This window comes from Carcharhinus amblyrhynchos, unplaced genomic scaffold, assembly GCF_965287045.1.
Source record: "Carcharhinus amblyrhynchos unplaced genomic scaffold, sCarAmb.v2.hapA scaffold_49, whole genome shotgun sequence".
NCBI lineage: Eukaryota > Metazoa > Chordata > Chondrichthyes > Carcharhiniformes > Carcharhinidae > Carcharhinus > Carcharhinus amblyrhynchos.
Genome location: NW_027649790.1, coordinates 35078 through 56923, shown reverse-complemented (window position 1 = coordinate 56923; position 21846 = coordinate 35078). Strand labels below are relative to the sequence as shown.

Sequence of the window (21846 nt, the reverse complement as noted above, 5' to 3'; positions counted from 1 at the left end):
TGGGTAAATGTCCTCCAAGGCGGCCTTCAAGACACACGACAACACAGAATCGCCGAGCAGAGACTGACAGCCAAGTTCCACCCATATGCGGATGGCTTCAACTGGGGTCTTGGGTTCATGTCACATTATCTGTAACCTTCACTGTTTGGCCTGGACTTGCAAAAATCCTACTAACTGTTCTGGCTTGAGACGATTCGCACCTCTGTAACCTCTCTCCACTCACACTGTCTGTACCTGTAAAGACTTGATTACCTGATTCTCATTCCAACCATTATCTTGCAATTGTATCTTTGTCTATATATGCCGTGTTTGTGAAACCTACCTCTCCACTCACCTGATGAAGGAGCAGCGCTCCAAAAGCTCATGATTCCAAATAAATCTGTTGGACATTAACCTGGTATTGTGATACTTCTTACTGAATCACTTACCATTTATGCTGTTTGGCACATAACTAATCCCGTATTGTAGATTCACACCTCATCTTTAGGTACGCTTAGTGCTGCGACTGGCAAGTCTTCCCGCGTTGCTGACTGAACAAAAGTTGACCCCTGGCTTGATGGTAATGGTAGAGTGGCGGATATGCCAGTTGAAGATGCCCTCATGTGGATGAAACTTGGCTATCAGTTTCTGCTCGGTGATTCTGTGTTGTCGTGTGTCTTGGAGGCCGCCTTGGAGGATGCTTACCCAGAGATCAGAAACTGAAAGCCAAGTTCCACAAGCATGAGGACAGCCTCAACCAGGATCTTAGGTTCATGCCACACTACATGTCCAATGCCAGCATCTCCACATCATGTCAAGTGATAGACAGGGCTAAGCGATTCCACAGCCAATGGATCAGATCTAAGCTCTGCAGTTCTGCCACATTCAGTCATGAATGGTGATGGATAATTCAATGACTCATTGGAGGAGGAGGATCCACAAATATCCCCATCCTCAGTGATGGGGGAGCCCAGCACATCAGTGCAAAAGATAAGGTTGGAGCATTGCTGACTGAACCAAAGTTGACCCCTGGCTTGATGGTAATGGTAGAGTGGGGGATATGCCAGGCGTGAGGTTACAAATTGTGGTTGAGTACAATTCAGCTACTCCTGATGGCCCGCAATACAGGAACAAGAGAAGGCCATTCGCCTCCTTTGGCCCTTTGAAGGGGTGTGCATCAGAAGGGTCATGTGACCTGAATGGCCAATGGGGAAAGTGGGGATCTCGGGGCAAAGCGTGGGTTTTTGCAGTTAGACTGATCCGAGAGCTTGGAATGAGAGCATTGACTGCAGCACCCTGAACATAACTGTAAATAGGAATAAACTTGTCATTGTTTTTTAGCTAACTGGTGCTTGCCAATCATTGCATTTACTGGACCCTTGAACCTATTTAACCAATCAATGAAATCATGGCTGATCTGTAATTAATTCCAACTACCTACCTTGACTCAATATCCTGTAATATTCTTCATCAATCAACATCTGTTAATCTCGGATTTATTAACTGAGCTGACACAAACTGCCACATGCAGGAAGTCACCAAGATTCCTTAGGTAGCACTTTCCAAACCACTTCTACCTAGAAACACAAGGGCAGCAGATACTGGGACCACCACCACCTGGAAGTTCCCCTCCAAGCCACTCACCATCCTGACGTGGAAATATATCACCGTTCCTTCACTGTCGCTGGGTCAAAATCCTGGAGTTCCCATCCTAACAGCACAGTGGGTGTACCTACACCTCATGGACTGCAGCAGTTCCAGAAGATAGCTCACCACCACCTTTCCAAAGTCAGTAAGGGATAGGGATAAATGTTGGCCTGGCCAATGACATTCCCATTTGGTGAAATGATTAAAAACATGTTGGGAGTGATTCCACAATTCCTTAACTCTTCTGAATGGCCACACTCCGTTTTGAGGGCTTCTTCTGGATTCGTTGACCAGCTAACAAAGTTCCTCTCAAGCTTATCAATTCCTTCATAATTCGAAATAAACTCCATCAACTCACCATTCCCCCACCCCTAATCTCTACTTTCCAGGGAGCCCAAACTGAGTTTATATAATTTCTCCTTCCAATCAGACCATTAGAATATTGGTAACATTTTGGGGAATCTCTTCCAAACCCATATCCTTTCTAAGTTGTGATGCCCAGAATGGTATACAATACTCCAGCTGTGGTCTAACCAAGACAGCTGTGGCAAAACTTACTCCTTAATATTCCTATCCATCTAGTTATAAGAGGTAACACTCCATTAACCTGTGTATCTAGCTTCCCTGAGTTGAAATCCTATCCACCTCAACTAATTTTTGTGATAGTGAGCTCCACATTGTAACCAGACACTGGATAAACAAGTTTCTGTTGAATTCCCTACTTTTTAAAAATTGTTTAGAAAGTATGGCGTCACTGACTACGCCAGCATTTATTGCCCATTCCGAATTGCCCTTGAGAAGACGGTGGTGAGCTGCTGCTTGAATAGTTCTAGCCTATTTAGTAATAGCTATTTTATGCTGACCCTAGCTTTAGGTACCCCATAAGTGGAAATATATCCTCCACAGTAAATGCTTCACGTGGCCTTCTTTGATTTGATCGATTGCCATTCACTGCTCCCAATGTGGTCTACTCTACATTGGAGAGACTAAATGCAGGTTGAGTGACTGTTTTGCAGAGAACTTTTGGTTTGTCAGGAAGCATGACCCAAATCTTCCTGTCACTTGCCATTTTAACACACCATCCTGCTGTCATGTCCACATGTCTGTCTGCGGGTCTGTTGCAATGTTCCAGTGAAGCCAAACTGGAGGAACAACACTTTCTGATTAGGCATTTAATAACCTTCGGGACTTATCATTGAGTTCAGCATCTTTAGACCACAAACTCTCTCCTCCGCCTTCACCCCATCGCCATCAATCTGTTCTTTTTTATTTTAATTTTTTTATTAAATTTATTTTCATTTCTGCCATTTACCACTGTCTCTCTCCCATCCCCATCCCACTAGGATCATTTGTTATCTGTGTGCCATTTACACATCCTGATCTCAATGGCCGCGATCAGCACCCTTCCTTGCCATGATCACTATCATTTGCATTTCCTTTGTTTTTTTGTCTGTGACATCCTTGTCAATCTCTCCCATCTCCACCAACCACTCTCTATCCAGCTCTACAGCTTTCTCACCTGGCCACCTCCACCATCATCACAACAGTATAAATCTCATCCTATTTTCTGGTGTCTTCAGCTCTGTCGAAGAGTCATCCAGACTTGAAACATAAAAACAGAGAAATTAGAAGCAGGAATAGTCCATTCGGCCCTTTGAGCTTGCTCCACCATTCATTTTGATAATGGCTGATCATCAAATTTGATACCCTGATTCCCCCTTCTTTTGTACTCCTTTAGCCCCAAGAGTTATATCTAATTTCATCTTGAAATCAGATGTTTCAACTAATTTCTGTGGTCGTGAATTCCACACATTCACCACCTTCTGGGTGAAGAAATTTCTCATCACTTCAGTTCTAAAAGGTTTACTCCTTATCCTCAAACTATGACCCCTAGTTCTGTACTCCCCCATCATCGGGAACATTCTTTCTGAATCCGCCCTGTCTAACCCTGTTAGAATTTTATAAGTTTCCATGTGATCCCCCTCGCTCTCCTAAACTCCAGTGAATATAATCCTTACCGATGTAGTCTCTTCTTTTATGACAGACCTGCCATCCCAAGAATCAGTCTGGTAAACCTTCGCTGCACACCCTCTATAGCAGGGACATCCTTTGTCAGACAAGGACACCAAAACTGCGCATTATATTCCAGATGTGGCCTCACCAACACCCTATAAAATTGCAGCAAAACATCCCTATCCCTATACTCAAATCCTCTCACTATGAAGGCCAACATACCATTTGCCTTCCATGCTGCCTGCTGTACTTGCGTACTTATTTTCAGTGTCTGATACATGCAGATACCAAGGTCACGCTGAATATCCACCTCTCTCAATTTACACCCGCTCAAGTAATAATCTGTCTTCCTATTATTGCTACCAGAGTGGATTACCACACATTTATCCTCATTATACTGCATCTGCCATGCATATGCCCACACACTCAGCCTGTCCAAGGAAGCATCTCTGCATCCTCCTCACAGCTCACCCTCCCACCCAACTTTGTATCATCAGCAAATTTGGAGATAATACATTCAGTTCCCGCTTCCAAATCATTAATGTATAATGTGAACAGTTCAAGACCAAGCACAATTCCCTGTGGAACCCCACTCGTCACTGGCTGCTAATCCAAAAAAGACCCATTTGTGCTGACTCTTTGCTTGCTATCTGCTAACCAGCTTTCTATCCATCTCAAGACATTACCTACAATCCCATGTGCTTTAACTTTACATAATAGTCTGTTATATGAGACCTTGGTGAAAGCCTTTTGAAAGTTAAAATAAGCCACATCCACTGGTTCTCCTCGATCAACTCTACTAATTACATCCTCAAAAAAATTCCAATAGATTCATCAAGCTTGATTTTCCCATGTAAATCCATGCTGACTCTGTCTGATTATACCTCTGCTTTCCACATGCTGAATGTGAGCTCTGTTGTCTTCCCACAGATGCTGTCAAACGTGCTGAGATTTTCTGTTTTTGTTGTAAATACCTTGCACCTTCTTCTCAATAAAACAACCTGGGCCCCCTTTAATCTCGAACAATCAAATCAACCTTGGCTTGCTGTTGGGCTCCAGAACAAATCAGTTGACCCTCTTTAATTTTCCCTTAAATTAAAGACACAGTGCCAAAAAATAATAATCTTATAAACCTCGTAATTGTAACAATACTTAAAAGTGTTGAGGCTCTGCCTTGCACTGTCTTGAATTTGGGTGGTGGCTACCAGCACGTATAGTAACTGTTGCTGATGCACATTTGCATTCTGCTTTGCATTTGGATTTTTAAAGTACCCTCACACACACATTTCTGAAGTCACACTATGTGCATTGTTGCATTTGGGTGACACAGTGGTACAATGGTTAGCACTGCTGCCTCAAAGCACCAGGGACCCGAGTTCAATTCCTGGCTTGGGTGACTGTCTGTGTGGAGTTTGTCCATTCTCCCCATGTCTGCATGGGTTTCCTCCAGGTGCTCTGGTTTCCTTCCACACTCCAAAGATGTGCAGGTCAGGCTGATGGGCCGTGCTAAATTGCCCTTCAGTGTCAGGGGGATTAGCAGGTGAATATATGAGGTTACAGATATAGGGCATGGGTGGGATTGTTGTTGGTACAGGCTCGATGGGCAGAATGGCCTCTTTCTGCTCCATAGAGATTCTATGATAAAGCGAGCGAACATTTTCCAACCACAAAGCCCACCTCAGCACCCGGGGGAAACAAGACAAATTGTTAGCCCCATTTAGTAAAGATAATAGCTAATTCCTCCGAGTCACTTGTCAAATATCTTGTGAATAGGCTGGTGTGGAGCTTAAACACAGTGAGGGGCAGAATGGCCTGCCTTGTGCTGTCAATTAGGATCTGATTGGAATTGATGGAGTAAAAAGTCTCACAACACCAGGTTAAAGTCCAACAGGTTTATTTGGTAGCAAACGCCACTCGCTTTTGGGGCTCTGCCCCTTCATCAGGTGAGTTCTCTACTCACCTGATGAACTCTCCACTCACCTGACGAAGGGGCAGAGCCCCGAAAGCTAGTGGCGTTTGCTACCAAATAAACCTGTTGGACTTTAACCTGGTGTTGTGAGACTTCTTACTGTGTTTACCCCAGTCCAACGCCGGCATCTCCACATCACGGAATTGATGGATACAGGCTGTCCAGGTGCCCGATCGCAAATATCCCACCAGCTCAAAACTGCCGGGATTTCTCATTTAGTGAAAGAAAATCAAAGCGCGGACCAGCGTTTGATTAAAATTCACAAACGACAACGCAAGCTGTCAGGAAATCTGATCAGCGGCAGCTGGAAGCAGTTAATAAATCTTTTGATCTGCTTTAGTTTTTACACGGGCCCAATGTTTGTTCTCCGTGTGTTAAGCGCTTGATTAATCACATCAAAAGATTTTCTTCTCTCCACCCGCCCCCCCGCCTTTCCGGATTCGATTCTAATCTCTTTCGTGTTTCATTGTTTAGGGTTTCCTGATGAAGCAAATCATTGTCCTTTCACGGAGTGTCCAGGTAGTGCCCATTAATCTCTGCCAAGCAACTGCTGGTTCATGCAGGTCATGCTGACTGATTCGATCCCACAATCCTGTGTGCGCGGCACCCTCGGTGGAATGTTCTAGAATGAAATCGACTTTCCCTTGGCCGCCTGCGTACTTTGTCTGCGGCCCAGGCTGTGCTTTTTATTTTCCGTTTTCACGTTTGCCAGTGAAGCGTTTTGACTCCCCGAGACCCTCCCTCCATTCTCGGAGCAGCTACGACAGGACAGTGCCAGGGTCCCAGGTTCGATTCCGGCCTCGGGTCACTGTCTGTGTGGAGTTTGCACGTTTTCCCCATGTCTGCGTGGGTTTCCTCCGGGTGCTCCGGTTTCCTCCCACAAGAGTTATTTATCAGTCACAAGTAGGTTTATATTAACAGTGCAATGAAGTTGCTGTGCAAATCCCCTAGCCGCCACACTCCGGCCCCTGTTCGGGTACACTGAGGGAGAATTTGGCATGGCCAGTGCACCTAACCAGCACGTCTTTCTGACAGTGGGAGGACACCGGAGCAGCCAGAGGAAACCCACACAGACACGGGGAGTGCTGTGCCGCTCTTATCTGTGCTTTGGACCTTAGTCCTGCAGCTCCTATCTTCTTCCTGGTTGGGAAGAACTACTTGAAAAGTACCAGAGCCACAATGCAGCCACGTTGGTGCTTTTGACCACTGTTTTGGCCAAGTTAAGAAGAACTGAGTAAAGGGTGGCATGGTGTCTGAAAGACATGCTGGTTAGATGCATCGGCCAAGCTAAATTCTCCCTCAGTGAACCCCAGAGTGTGGCGACTAGGGGATTTTCACAGCAACTTCACTGCAGTGTTAATGTAAGCCTATTTGTGACACGATTTAAAAAAAACTTTAATAGCAATCCATGCAAAAACTTGTAGACTTTGGCAGACCAGAAGGTCCCGCTGGTGGCCAATGGTTTGCCGCATCCACAATGGAGAAACGTGCCATGGGGATAAGGGCTGAGTTCATCAGGTCAACTCACCCACATTACAGATGAAAATAATTCACCTTTTGACTAATTGTTTAGAAAGCTCCCCACGGAGATGATTACTCTGCAGGAGAAATGTCTAACTGTGCCGTTAGTGTTTGCCACAGTTTCAATGGACACAGTAGAAAAAAATTGTACCAAACATGAGGGAGGGGGTGGTGATTCTCCCCCCACAAAAATTTAGATGTTGAATTTGCGTAAAAACTGGAGTAAATTACACTGGATTTTCAGCGGGATTTTCAAAATGAATCTCCTACACTCTGGGCACTGCAGTGTGCAGTCGTGTAAATCTCACGAAAAATTAGTGATTGGAGCCTTTTCCCGCAGGAGAAGCTGGCAGCATAGTTGAAATTGGTGCATGTGCAGTAGTCCTGCACTGCTGGCCCTCGATCACTGACCCCCCCTTACAATTCTGGCCCAGCCTCAATGTCCCCCCCTCCCAAACAAAAACCAGGCCGATCCCCCTCACCTCTCACCCCGATGGCAAGCCCTGATTGTTTGCCTCCCTCCCTCTGCTTGTGCCAGCAGGATCCCACCCCCCCCCCCCCACTTACCCACCCTCACCGATCTCCCCCAGAATCCCTGACCCTTTAGGCCCAGCCGCTTTGATACTGCCCGATGCCGGGTGGGCAGTGCCAATGTGCCCCTGGACATTGGCACCTTGCCCCTTGGGGCCTGCCAAGGTGGCAACATCTGGGGGCACCTTCAAATCAACCCTGGACCTTCTGGGGGGCCTCAGTGGCCTCCCCTTCACTCCAGCGGGATCAGGTCACCACCGCAAGTGGGGAGCTACTATAAACCCTGCTGGAGTGGAGGGGGGAGGCTAGTGAGCCCAGACGTTGCACCCCCAAGCTTGCTGACGATATTTGAATTGTATTTAAACGTTCGATTAAATAACTTGTGCAGCTCTACGCCGATTTCTGGCACGGACCTGACAACGCCAGAAACCCGGCTTCCCCAGACTCACGGTGGCCATGGCGCCCAACGGCAGGCCCGTTACACAGCCTCCATTTGAGTATTCCGAAGCAGCGCAGTGTCCTGGGATAGCCACTTCCATGAACTTTTACTGAAATACTACGGACAGCAGAAGTATATCACCACCAGTGTTTATCATCCCAAAGGCCCCTTTCTGAGGTTCAATTCTTAAATTACCAAAGAGTTGTGCACTTGTATGAAGTGAGAACCTTATGGGGTTCATGGACCACAGTGACCACCGTGGGGTTGCCAACCGTGATTAAATCTATTCCTGGAGGTTTCAGCACACGACTTGCCTCCACACTTCAGCCATTAGTCTGGAAACACATCTATCCTCGTGATATACTCCCTCCCTACGCCAATTAGAAAACAAAAGCTTGTTACCCAATTGGATGACGCTTGACTACTGGCCCAACCCACTTTTTTTCTGCCATTTTCAAAATGTTTATATCTGCTAAAGGAAAATGACAAAATAAAAAGTGCCTTTTTTTTTAAAACATCTCGATGATTCTTCTTCAGGTTTACATAGAGCAATATCCTGGAAAAACCATATTTGCCAAGAGCAGTACAACTCTGGAGAGTGAGGATGATGTTAGTGATATTTATAGCCATGTTTCTTTCAAGGCCCTAATTTAGCTGCTTTTCAAGTGTCCTTAGCACTGAAAATTTACTGCCCGACTGGTATTGTCTGCTCACCATCTTCAGGACACTCTGTGCTCGCATTTTCGTTTCCCTGAGGTACAGGGTGACAGAGTGTTGCTGCCAACAGTGCTCATTAAGAAAAATAATTTACACTTAAACTGTGTTGCAATTAAATAGCATCCGGTATGCATGAACAGGCCTTCAAATGAACAATATGTTAGCGATCGCAGCTCTGAAGAGGTTACAAGGCCCTCATTAACATTACAGCTTCCCAGAGGCCTTGTTAGTCATTTAGTGTGTCAGGCCGATTGTCCTGAAGAATTGTGGGACAGCGAGAGGCCCTCTCTGTTAACTGGGGCGGCAAATCGTACCACGGTGACATTTGAGAGTGCGGGACAGGAGTCCTGGAAGGTGCAACAATCAGTCAGGACTTTAATTAAATACGGAGGAGCTGCTGCCATCCCACTGAGAGGCTGGGAGGTGAGAGTCACTGCAAAGGCCTGAACTGACAGACACCATCCAAGGTATTGGACTGCGAATCAGGCACTTCATACTTCAATCTGGCTGTCTTTGGAGAGGTTAAACTGCACCTGGAAAAAAGTTTACCTTTAAATATTCACTGATCTGCAACTGTTCAAAGATTGAATAGCTCTGGGTCCTTTCTGTTCATAATTGTGAAGGGGTTCATTAGGGTTGACATAGAGAATAGACGGGTCGATGGCACAGCAATTAGCACTGCTGCCACATAGCACAGTAAGAACTCCCGCAACACCAGGTTAAAGTCCGACAAGTTTATTTGATAGTAAACCCACTAGCTTTCAGGGTCCGCCCCTTCGTCACATGACTTTAACCTGGTGTTGTGAGACTTTGTACTGTGTTTACCCCAGTCCAACGCCAGCATCTCCATATCATGCCTCTCAGCACCACAGACACGGGTTCGATTCCCGGCTTGGGTCACTTTCTATGTGGAGTTTGCACGTTCTCCCAGTGTCCGCGTGGGTTTCCTCCAGGTGCTCCGGTTTCCTCCCACTGTCCAAAAGATCTGCGGGTTAGGTGGATTGGCCATGCTAAATTAACCCTTTGTGTCATGGGGACCTGCTGGGGTAAATGCATGGGGTTACAGGGATAGGGACTGGGTGGGATTGCAGTTGGTGCAGAGTCAATGGGCCAAATGGCCTCCTGCACTGGAGGATTTCTAAATTCTAAAGAAGGTGTGTTTACTTTTCGGGGGTTCAAAATTAAAGCCAATAAATCTAAGATAGTCACTGATAAATTCACCTGGTGAAGGAGCAGCTCTCCGAAAGCTCATGATTCCAAATAAACCTGTTGGATTTTAACCTGGTGTGGTGAGGCTTCTTACTGTGCCCACCCAAGTCAAATGCTGGCATCGCCACATCACTGATAAACTTAGTCAGGATATGAGGTTGAATATGTGGAGATGGCTACCATAGATTGTTTGAGGTGAACAGCGCAGATGTTTTTCAGGGGAAACTAGATAAATACACGAGGAAGAAAGGAATGAAAGGATGGACCAGAATGCTGCAGTGAAGTAAATAGAGTGGAATGAGCTCAAACACCAGCTGAGTGAGATGCTTCTGTGCTCTGAATTCTATGTAATGTTGCACCAGGGAGCAATTCAAATAATTTTAAAACAATTACACATGGTGGGAGATCTCAGTGAAGATGGAGGGGGTTATGAACGTCAATGGCTTAAGTGGACATGCAGAAACCTTTACAGTTTCAGTTGTATTCTTGTAAAATAAGATGGTGATGAGCTAGCTTAGACCAGTGGAAGTCTATGAGGGAGATTGTCCATTTAGATATACTAAATTACCTGGACACAACGGAATGGGAGTTGGATCAGCAGAGTGCACATCCGCAGGGATCCAAATCTGTACTGAGAAAACTGCTCAACTAGTGTTTTTCATTACAAAATTTTCTCCTCTCTGTTAGTCCGTGTATCTTGTCCCTTCCCCATCTCCTGCCCTCACTTGACTCCAGGGACATCTCACAACCGGTGGCCCATGCTAATAGATCCTAATATGCAGCAGGGTAGACTGAGTATAGGTATAAGTTTGATAACTTTGAATGCAATTGGGTGGGACCTGTACCCACTTTGAGCCAAGTCTATCACACGTCTGAGTTTTTGGGTGGATGCATGCAAATAAAGCTAACAGTGTGCACTAATGTAATATGCTCACCGTAATTTCTGGCTTAGCAATGCAAATCCCCTTTCAATTCTTAATTATATAAACTGGGCTTTCAGTGTTGCTATATGCTGCAATGTGTACAGGATTAAGTCTAAAGAGCTCAGTAAAAAGATGATTACTTTGTAAGTAATTCTATTTTTGTTGGATTCTTTTCTTTTTTTTCACTGCGCTTTTAGAAAGCTTTTACATTGAATCATAGAATCCCTACAGAACAGAAAGAGGCCATTTGGCCCATTGAATCTGAACCGATCACAATTCCACCCAGGCTCCAGTCCTGCAGTGCCGACAACTGTGCCACCGTGCTGCCCACTTCCAGTAGAATCACTTTGGGTTGCTGCTCTTCTACCCTCGCAGCTTGGTAGAAAATGCAGATACCAGGCACGCTACAACCCCTGGTACACCCACGCCCGCATCCTTAGACAGGGGTTTACCTATCTGTGTTTGTCAAGAGAGCAAATGCATGTGGAGGCTGTTAAACAATTTGCGATGAATCATAGAATCCCTACAGTGCAGGAGGAAGCCTTTGACCCATTACGAGTCCACCGAACCTCCAACAGAGAATTCTACCCAGATCGTATCCCCATATATTCACCCCGTTAATCCCACTAACTTACACGTCTTGGGACACTCTAGCAAGTTAGCCTCTAATTCACCAAGTTTGCACATTTTTGGAATGTGGGAGGAAATCGGAGCATTCGGAGGAAACCCACACAGACATAGAGAGAATGTGAAAACTCCACACAGACAGTGACCCAAGGCCCAAATTGAACCCAGGCCCCTGATGCTCTGAGGCAGCAATGCCAACCACTGTTCCATTCTGCCATACACAGTATTAAAGAGCATCATTTGAGCACAGTTATAACATCCAGCATCCACCACCGAGGTCACATTGGCATGTTGCGACTGGATTGATTTGGAGGTGCCAGCAGTGTAGTCTGGCAAGATGTGTAGGTTCGGGGAATTGGTGGTACAACGTGTGGATTTATGGGGATAAGGCAGGGGCTGGGCCTGGTTATGCTGCTCTGCTGGAGTGTTATTAAAAATATGATGGGCTGGATGGCCTACTCTGCTCAGTAGGGATTCTATGCACATCAATCACTTAGGCTACCAGCCAGGCCTTGCACATTTTGCTTGCTGTACACTCAGACTAGTGAGACTGAGATGGTTCACCTCCTGGCAGCAGAATCCAGAAAGGGACCCACTACTGGCCAGCTCACTCTGTAACTACATGGTCAGCCTGTGAAACTGTCACAGGAGTGCTTGGTCATGTTGGCATCATTTGTGCCCATTCCAGCCTTGCCCCAGTTACTGGGGGTGGCACAGTGGTTAGCACTGCTTCCTCACAATGTCGGGCAATCCGGATTTGATTCCAGCTTTGGGTCATTGTCTGTGTGGAGTTTGCACATTTTCCCCATGTCTGAGTGGGTTTTCTTCAGGTGCTGTGGTTTCCTACCACAGCCCGAAAGACATGCTGGTTAGGTACATTGGCTGCGCTAAATTCTCCCTCAGTGTAACTGAATGGGCACCAGAATGTGGCAACCAGGGGAATTTCACAGTAACTTAATTGCAGTGTTAATGTAAGCCTACTTGTGACACTGATAAAATTTGATTCAGCATGGTTGAAGAAGCAATAGCACTGATACATTTGTTGAAACTTTCTCTCCCTCTGTCTCATGGTTCTATTTATTTGATCACCAACCTTGTTGTTAATAGAGATTGTTTTCACTACCTGAGCCTCCTCTCTCCTTGTGGCTGCAGATAAGGCAGACTATAGGACCATAAGACTTCAGAGCAGAAGTAGGCCATTTGGCTCATCTAGCCTACTCTGCCATTCAATGAGATCATGACTGATCTGATCGGAAAATCCTCAACTCTGCTTCCCTGCCTCTCAGCTTCTACCCTGTCAAGCCCCCTGAGAATCTTAAATGGCTCAACAAGGTCACCTCTCATTCTCCTAAACTCCAATGAGTACGGGCCCAATCTACTCAACCTCTCCTCGTAAGAATATCCCTCCCTATCCCAGATCAACTGATTAGGGAAGCACGGTGGCATTGTGGTAAGCAGTGTTATCTCACAGCGTCATGGACCCAGGTTCAATTCTGGCCTCGGGTCAGTGTCTATGTGGAGTTTGCACATTCTTCTCATGTCTGCGTGGGTTTCCTCCGGGTGCTCCAGTTTCCTCCCACAGTCCAAAGATGTGCAGGTCAGGCTGATGGCCATGCTAAATTGGCTCTAGTGTCAGGGGGTTGGCAAGGTAAATATGTGGGGTTACGGGAATAGGGCCTGAGTGGGATTGTGGTCGGTGCAGACTCAATGGGCTGAATGGCCTCCTCCTGCACTGTAGGGATTCTATGTTCTATGACCCCTCCCACCCACTGTGCTGCAGCTTTCTGCAGTCTTTCTCCATTTAAGTAATATTCAAGTTTATTGAATCCAAATATGAATGGGACTGTGGGCAAGTAACTGGGATGTGGGCTTCAGGCTAAGCCAAATGTGCAACTCCTTGATACGTTAAAAGTTGAATGAATGAACTGGTGGAGGGGCAGAAATTGTCCAACAACCTTCCAGCCAGGGACTTAATCAGGGTAGAAATGGGAAGGTGGAGGAGCCCCCACCCTGTATTGACCCCTCTCCCCCAACCCCACCTGATTAAATGGATCTCTGCCATCACTCCGCCACAGGAGAGGGCCTTCAGTTCCACCCAGTGAGTTACTTTTGAAAGGCAGGGTGGGGTTATCTGGTTGTGTGTGTGCGCGTTTGTGTGTGTGTGTGTGTGTGTGTGTGTGTGTGTGTGTGTGTGTGTGTGTGTGTGTGTGTGCGCGTTTGTGTGTGTGTGTGTGTGCCCCAAGACTGGAAATTCTCACCCAAGCTGAATGGATTTTTAAACGGTCCCACCAAATTTCCGGTCCCCTCCTCTGCGATTCCAGCAGTTGTGGGGTGTGGTGGAGAGGGAAAGGGGAGACTCGGTCAACTGTTCTGGACAGGAACCCGTGGTCAATTTGGACAGAGTGAGGCCCCACAGACAGTAAATGGTGGGACAAAAGCAGAAGGTGCTGGAAAATCTCTGCAGGTCTGACGGCGTCTGTGGAGAAGAGCTGCTGAGGTTTTCCAGCCTTTGTTACTGTTTTTGTTTCAGGTTCCAGTATCTGTGGCATTTTGCTTTAATCTCAGTAAGCGATGGGGTTGGTTGAGGGAGGACTGCTGGCTGAGGGCACACGGAAATAACCGTGCTTTTTTTCACATCTCACCGCGGGCTGCCATTGGCCTTACACTGCAGTTGTTTACCGATTAGTTACAACCTTCAAACCTGACCTACTGTACGGACCCTGGAAACCCTGGATCATATCACAAAGTGACTTGCTGTTTGAAAAGATAAATAGGGACACAATTTCCGGTCAGTTGCAGTGGAAGTATTTACCTTGCATCAAAACTGCCTGTGAGATATCATCTGTTCTGGGGAAGTTAGCGATTGAAATGGGTTTTCAAGTCTTAGGATTTGTCACCATTTATCAGGACTGAGAATCCCTCTGCTGGCTCCTGGTACTCATTGCACCTTAACTCAGAAAGGGAAGGAAAAGGCGTTTATTTTGGCTGAAGTGTGAAAATAAGAATATACTGTCATTTTTTAAAGACTGGATTGAGCACATTTTTGCTCCTAATTGCTGATGGCCATAATTTGATTAGATTTTATTATTGTCACGTGTTACATTGGGGCAGCACAGTAGCACAGTGGTCGGTTAGCACTGCTGCCTCATAGCACCAGGGACCCGGGTTCGATTCCCAGCTTGGGTCATGGTCTGTGTGGAGTCTGCATGTTCTCCCTGTGTCTGTGTGGGTTTCCTCCCACAGTCCAAAGCTGCGCAAGTTAGGCGGATTGGCCATGCTAAATTGCCCCTTAGTGTCAGGGAGACTAGCCCGGGTTAAATGCATGGGGTTTTGGGGATAAGTATGGGTGGGATTGTAGTCGGTGCAGGCTCGATGGGCTGAATGGCCTCCTTCTGCACTGTAAGGATTCAATGTATCAGTATACAGTGAAAAGTATTTGATTTTGCCTGAAGGTACTGAATCAGAAACCCATAGCTTTTAGCAACGAGGCTGATTAGGTGCTATTTTCATTGATCTTTGCACCCATTTCCACTGAAGCTCTGACTGGCATGGAGCGGCCCATTGCAGGATGGCTCAGGCATTGAAGAGAGAGGGGGCAGATCTTCTCACTGCGTTACAGCAGACCCTGGGGAGGAGCTGTGTCCTGTAGCTGTTGCCTTGTCTTTCTGTTCCTCCCACCCGCTGTTACTGCCCTGCCTGGCCTGAATCGACCTACAGCCCTCCGCGCCCACCATCCTTCATCCAGACCCTAGGGGACACCCAGCAAGGTGCTCATGATCAAGCGATCTTTCTCCTTTTGGCTCCTGGAGATTAGAGTAACACCGCTGTTACTTTTTTTTTGTAAGGTGAAGTCCTCAGGAAGGTTCCAGAATAAATATCGCTCGAATGTTGGTGAAATCTTGACTCTGAGCAGGATTTATTGTTTGGGGTCAGGAACCTGATGTCGGGATCAAAAGCAGATTACAGCTCTGTCTTCATAGTGCAGATGCAGGCCATCGGGTCTGCATTGACGCTCTCCGTTAGACCATCTTACCCAGACCCTATCCTATAACTCCACGTATTTACTCCGCTAATCCTCCTAACTTATCATACTGAGACATTAAAGGGCCATTTAGTATGGCCAATCCATCTAACCTGCACACCTTTGGAGTGTGGGAGAAAACCGGAACACCTGGAGGAAACCCACGCACACACAGGGAGAACATGCAAACTCCACACAGACGGTGACCCGAGGCTGGAATTGAACCCGGGGCCCCTGGCACTGTGAGGCAGCAGTGCTAACCACTGTGTCGCCGTGCCGTCCCGAAGACATTGGGAATTGTTCCCCGCAAACGATCTTTGTACGATTGATCAATTAATGGCCTGAGGGGACACTTGCTATCCAGTTAAGGATGGTGGATGGGCTACAGGGTCAATGGGAGTTCTTCTAGTGATGACACATGGCAGTCCCCTATCCATGGTTCAGCACTTCTTCGAAATAGTAGTTTGGGATCTTCGACAACCACCCTTCCCATACAGCCTTGGAGAGGCAATCTTGATCTCAAGCCCAAATCATAGAATCCCTATAGTACAGAAAAAGGCCATTTGGCCCATGTAGGCTGCACATACTCTCCTGGAGGGAAGTTTTAGAGCTCCAATTTTAAGCCAGGTCTCATCCAGGCTGTACAGGGAGGGTGGGAATTCCCCTGTGCATAATTCAGTCTGTGGCCTGGCCTTTTAAAGGCCTTTGGGCCTTACTTACGTGTCAGGATGTTAACTTCCACCTGAATCATGATTCTCTGGGTGAATGAGAGTTGAAAATCAGAGAGTGGTGGATGTGGGGAGTCACCCACAGTTGTTTTGTGGTGAGTGGGGGATTGGTTAAGGAGCAGTGGGGGGGGGATGAAGCCTGTGGCAGAGTCTCAGTGAGTGGGGCGCGTTGATTGCAGTTATACCTCCATGAATGTGCTGTGCTGAGCAAGCACTGAAAAATGTAACTGGTCTCGTCCTGGCTGTGACCTAAGCAAATATTCGAATGGTTAGTTCAGATCATAGAATCCCGACAGTGCAGAAGGAGGCCATTTGGCTCTTTGAGCCAGCACCGACAACAATCCCACTCAGCCCCTATCCTTGTGACCCCACATATTTACCCTGCTAATCCCCCTAACCTACACGTCTTGGGAAACTAAGAGGCAATTTAGCATGGCTGGTCATCCTATCCAGCACAGCTTTGGACTGTGGGAGGAGACCGGAGCACCTGGAGGAAAATGTGCAAACTCCACAACAGACAGTCACCCAAGGCCGGAGTTGAGTCCCTGGCACTGTGAGGCAGCAATGCTTGCCACTGTACCTCCCTGACCTTCTGTCATTAGAAAGCTGACGGTCGCTAGGTATCATTGTTTAGCCTGTGTTGTGCGTTGTCTCACTCCTCAGAAGCATTTCACCAGGTGCGCCTGGAGATTTAAGTCGATTACGCTCATGATCTTGTTTCCTTCCAGCCCTGAGGGAGGAGTTCAGACAGCATCCGAGCAATGTGGTGGTGGCATTGGGAGAACAGGCAGAAATGGAATGCTTGCCACCTCGAGGCTATCCGGAGCCGACTGTCACGTGGAAGAAGAATGGGGCTCCACTAAATGAAAAGGACGAGCGTTACAGAGTGAGTCCACCACTTGTTTCATACCTGACCCATTCCAGCTGGCAGCAACTGTTAGGTTTTGATGGGATGTGGGTGTTGCTGGCTGGGTCTAACATTTATTGCCTGTCCCTAACTGCCTTCCATTTTGGGAGGCATTTGAGAGTCAACCACATTACTATCGATCTGGAATCACATGTAGGCCAAACCAGGTAAGGATGGCAGATTTCTTTCTCTAATAGGAAAAACCAGATGAGTTTTTACAACAGTTGGTTTCATGGTCATCGTTAGACTTTTAATTCCAAATTATTTTTCTTGCATTCAAATTTCACCTTCTGCCATGGTGGGATTCGAACCCAGGTCCCGAGATCCTCTCTGGATTACCCAGTGACAACACCATTGCACCATTGCGCCACTGCCTTTCTGATAAGAATTACTGGTTAATTGGTCACCTGACATGTTTGGGAATTCATTATGATGCTTAAGATTTTCCAAACTAACGGACTGATGAGGCCAGTTGAGAGAGTTTCCTTTGACTGAGATGGGGTGCAACTCTCTGCATGGAATGGCATTCTTATCTAAACCAGAGGAATTTACAGAGCACAGACCCCAACAAACAGCCTGTGCTTGCAGGACTCAAAACAACGATTTTACCATTTTCATTCTAAGTGCTGAATCTGGGCACAGTTCAGATCCGACTTGGAAATCTGCTGTCAGGCATCCCCATGAGCACTTAGCCTGAAAATAATGTGGATCTGAGTCGTGCTGTGGGTGGGGCTTAGCGCATCCGAAATGATCGGAGATGGAACTGCGTATGCGCAGTGAGGAAGAAAAAATTGAAAATTGCGCCGCTGTCACATCGCCCCTGGGCAAAAAGTGGATAAAGTGGCCCGGGAGCAATGCCCCCCAAAACACCACTCCACCCCGACAACATAACTTTCCCTCTTATTCAACCCTCCGCCCCCATCCCTACCCAGACCGATTGTGACCCTCTGCCCCCTGTCCCTCCCAGCAATTGCCCGCAGAGTGACAGGGGTCCCTCCCTGCCCTCCACCCTCCACCACCCCACCCCTCACTCACCAGAGATCCATCTGGTCTCGGCCCCCACTAGAGAATGATCGGGCCTCGTTTCTCCTCTCCCCCACCCGTCCACCAGAGATACATCTGACCCACCTCCTCCTCCTCCCTCTCCTGCGCCAGACGACAATCTGGTCTCCCTCCTCCCTCCTCCCCCTCCACCAGGCAACAATCTGGCCTCCCCACTGCCCCCTGAACCAGAGATACATCTGATCCTCCTTCCCCACCACCAGAAAATGATCGGGTCTCCATTCTCCTGCCCCACCCTCCCCGCCACCAGAGAATGATCTAACCCACCCCCCCCGCCCCCTCAGATGTCAATCTGGCCTCCCTCTGCCCTCCAAACCCCACCAGAGAGCGATCTGTCCTCCCTCTTCCACCAGAGCTACATCTGACCCGTCTCCTCCTCCACCCCCCCACTCCTCACCAGAGAATGATCTGACCCGCCTTCCCTTCCTCCCACCCCACTGCCCCCACGCCTGCCCGATCTGAGTCAGAGAGCTGTTGGAAGCTCTGAAGTTATCTCTTTAGAAGCTGGAGCAACCATTTGCCGAGGATGTCTGTTTTGTGCCGAATCTGGATGCGCGAACGCGATGGTAAAGGGGAAAGCACTGGTAAAGCTGGGCGGGCTGTTCATTAATTCAATTTAAATGCATGCAAATGCATTTAAATCGCCGTTGCACCCGTTTCAGGCACAAATCGGATTGCGGCTGTTTCCAGGCCTCAGCCAAGTGGGCATCTGTGCAGGCACAGTCAGATACATTTCTGAATGGACTATCATAAACCTGTGTACAACAGCAGGGACAGCTGCAGTCTCCCTGTCTGGGGCACACAAAAACAAATCTTGCATCTAACTGAGATAGATGAAAACAAGTTGTACAATGCTTTTTTACCATTCTCAAAGTATTACAAAGTTCCCTACTGCAAACTTCATCTCTTCAAAAATACCAAGTAGACAAGTAGGCTTCAAGCAATGAAATGTGACATCCTGTATCGCGTTCTGGGAGTCCCAGCAAAAGTGCCTTGGATTGCTGTTCCACTATTGTGTAAGTGTTATATAATGAAACACTGTCTATATTTTAACACATCTTGCACTCCATCTGTTTAACAAGGGAACATAATTGACAAAGCCTTTGTCCATGCGGATTTTGTTTCAGAACCGTGTCTTCTCTATTCCTGCAGATCACTGTTGGCAAACTCATCATTTCCCACACTCACTGGAGTGACTCGGGCGTGTACATCTGTGTGGCAGAGAATAAAGTGGGTCGGCGAGAGAGCAAGGCTGCCCGTATGTCTATACTGGGTGAGAGAAACCTTACTATTATTCCTAAACCTCCCTCACTAAAGACTGAGAACAGAATTGGAGATTACAAGAACGTGTAGAGTCCGTGGGTGGGGTATTCTGGCTGGTCCTGCCAGCGGGTTCTTCCCCCTACTGTGTGTTCCCTGCGGCAAAGGTCACGAGCAATAGGAATCCCATTAACAGCTGTGAGACCAATAGATTCCACCACCAGCCCAGGGCAGACCACCTCCACTGCTACAAAACACATCGTGGGGGATGGAAAATTCCATCCTGTGTTGATCGTATATTCCATGAAAAGTGAGGCGGATGACTAGTTAGTCTGTTTTTTTTTTGATGGCTCGATGGAGTGTTGGCCAGGGGAATTCCGTGCTCAAGTTTCAGTAATGCGGCGAGATCCATTGTATTTTTTCAAATGATTATTTAAAACATGACAAGGCACAAGGGTGGGGAGAAGTCAGGAGAATTGTATTGTAACAATTCTGCAAAAATACTCCGTTAAAATAACAAGGGGCACAGATCAGCTAGTATTCAACATCTTTTCCCAAAGGTAGGAGAGTCTAAAACTAGAGGGCATAGGTTTAAGGTGAGAGGGGAGAGATACAAAAGGGTCCAGAGGGGCAATTGTTTCACACTTAGGGTGGTGAGTGTCTGGAACAAGCTGCCGGTGGTGGTAGTAGAGGTGGGTAGAATACTGGCCTTTGAAAAGCACTTAGGCAGCTACATGTGTATAGAGGGAAATGGGCCGAATGTGGGCAAATGGGATTAGGTTAGTGGTTTAGAAGTAAAAGGGACAGCATGGACAAGTTGGGCCAAAGTGTCTGTTCCATGCTGTAAATCTCCATGATTCTATAAATATCCATTTGAGCAATGTGACATTGCCTCGTTACTATCCTTTGAGTGGTGCACTGCAAACAAATCAGCCAAACCCATGTCCTGCTCTCATGAATGTAGGTAAGATTTCTGTGCACCTTCCAATTCATGGAGTGTCTGAACGTGTTATTGGCACATCAGTCCTGCCATAGCTCAGCCTTCTGAAATTTGAACTACACCCCTGGTCAGCCATCTTTCGTTCAGTCTGGGGTCATGAAACGGGGGAATGTCACATGGTGCCACTCCCAACGTGGATACGCTTCCTTCTTCGAATCCACACACAATCCCTGCAGTGTAAAAGGAGGCCATTCAGCCCATAGAGTGTGAACCGGCTCTTCTGGCGATGATGTGGCTCCAGCTGCTTCTGTCTTATTCCAGAAAAGCCGACCTTTGTCCGGGGGCCGAGCGATACAACGGTAACAGCCGGGGAGACGGTGAAGCTTTCCTGTGAGGTCCATGGTGATCCAATGCCACGCGTGCACTGGAGAAAGGAAAACGGAGACCTTCCCACAGGCCGGTGAGTAAGAAGACGACAGCTGAATAATCCATGCAATTCACCAGCTGCAACATTATCCTAGAACTAAAACATTCTCTCTGTTCCTCCCGAGGAAGTATTTTGAAAAGAAACAAGGAAGTAAGTGGCACTTATGGATCATAGAATCCCACAGTGCAGAAAGAGGCCATTCTGCCCATCGAGTCTGTACCACCTATAATTCCTCACAGGCCCCATTCCCATAACCCCATGCATTAACCCATCGGTCTCCCTGACACTAAAGGGCAATTTATCATGGCCAATCCACCTAACCCTTCCATCTTTGGACTGTGGGAGGAAATTGGAGCACCTGGAGGAAACCCATGTAGACATGGGGAGAATGTGCAAGCTCCACACAGACAGTGACCCAATCCAGGAATCGAACCCGGGTCCCTGGCGCTGTGAGAGAGCAATGCTAACTACTGTGCCACACCATATCATCTTTCCCATCCTCTGGACACCCCAAAATGTTGTTTAAATTTAATAATTTTTTAAGTTTATTTATCAGTGTCCCAGGTAGGCTTAAATTTACACTGCAATGAAGTTACTGTGAAAATCCCCTAGCCACCACACACCGGTGCCTGTTCGGGTACAATGAGGGAGAATTTAGCATGGCCGATGCACTCTAACCAGCACATCTTTCAGACTTTGGGAGGAAACCGGAGCACCTGGAGGAAACTCTCACAGACACGGGGAGGAAGTGCAGACTCCGCACAAACAGTGAGCCAAGCCGGGAATCGAACCTGGGTCCCTGGCAGTGTGAGGCAGCAGTGCTGACCAATGTGCTGTCTCAGCTGGGGTACAGCTAATGAATGAAGTATTTTTGAAGTCTGGTCACAGTTGCAATGTTGGAAACAATGCAGGTCAAATTACCAAGG

The 21846-nt window shown here is 47.2% G+C and overlaps 1 protein-coding gene across 1 annotated transcript in view; it reads left to right on the top strand.

Annotated features, from left to right (window-relative positions):
* robo4 (roundabout, axon guidance receptor, homolog 4 (Drosophila)) overlaps window positions 1-21846 on the top strand; it is a gene marked incomplete at its 3' end in the record, with an annotated part of 78054 nt that overhangs the window by 22531 nt on the left and 33677 nt on the right. Inside the window, exons 3-5 of the mRNA XM_080182263.1 lie at window positions 17053-17210; window positions 19446-19566; window positions 20815-20953. Coding sequence (XP_080038389.1) covers window positions 17053-17210; window positions 19446-19566; window positions 20815-20953 — 418 coding nt within the window. The remainder of the gene's footprint in view (window positions 1-17052; window positions 17211-19445; window positions 19567-20814; window positions 20954-21846) is intronic.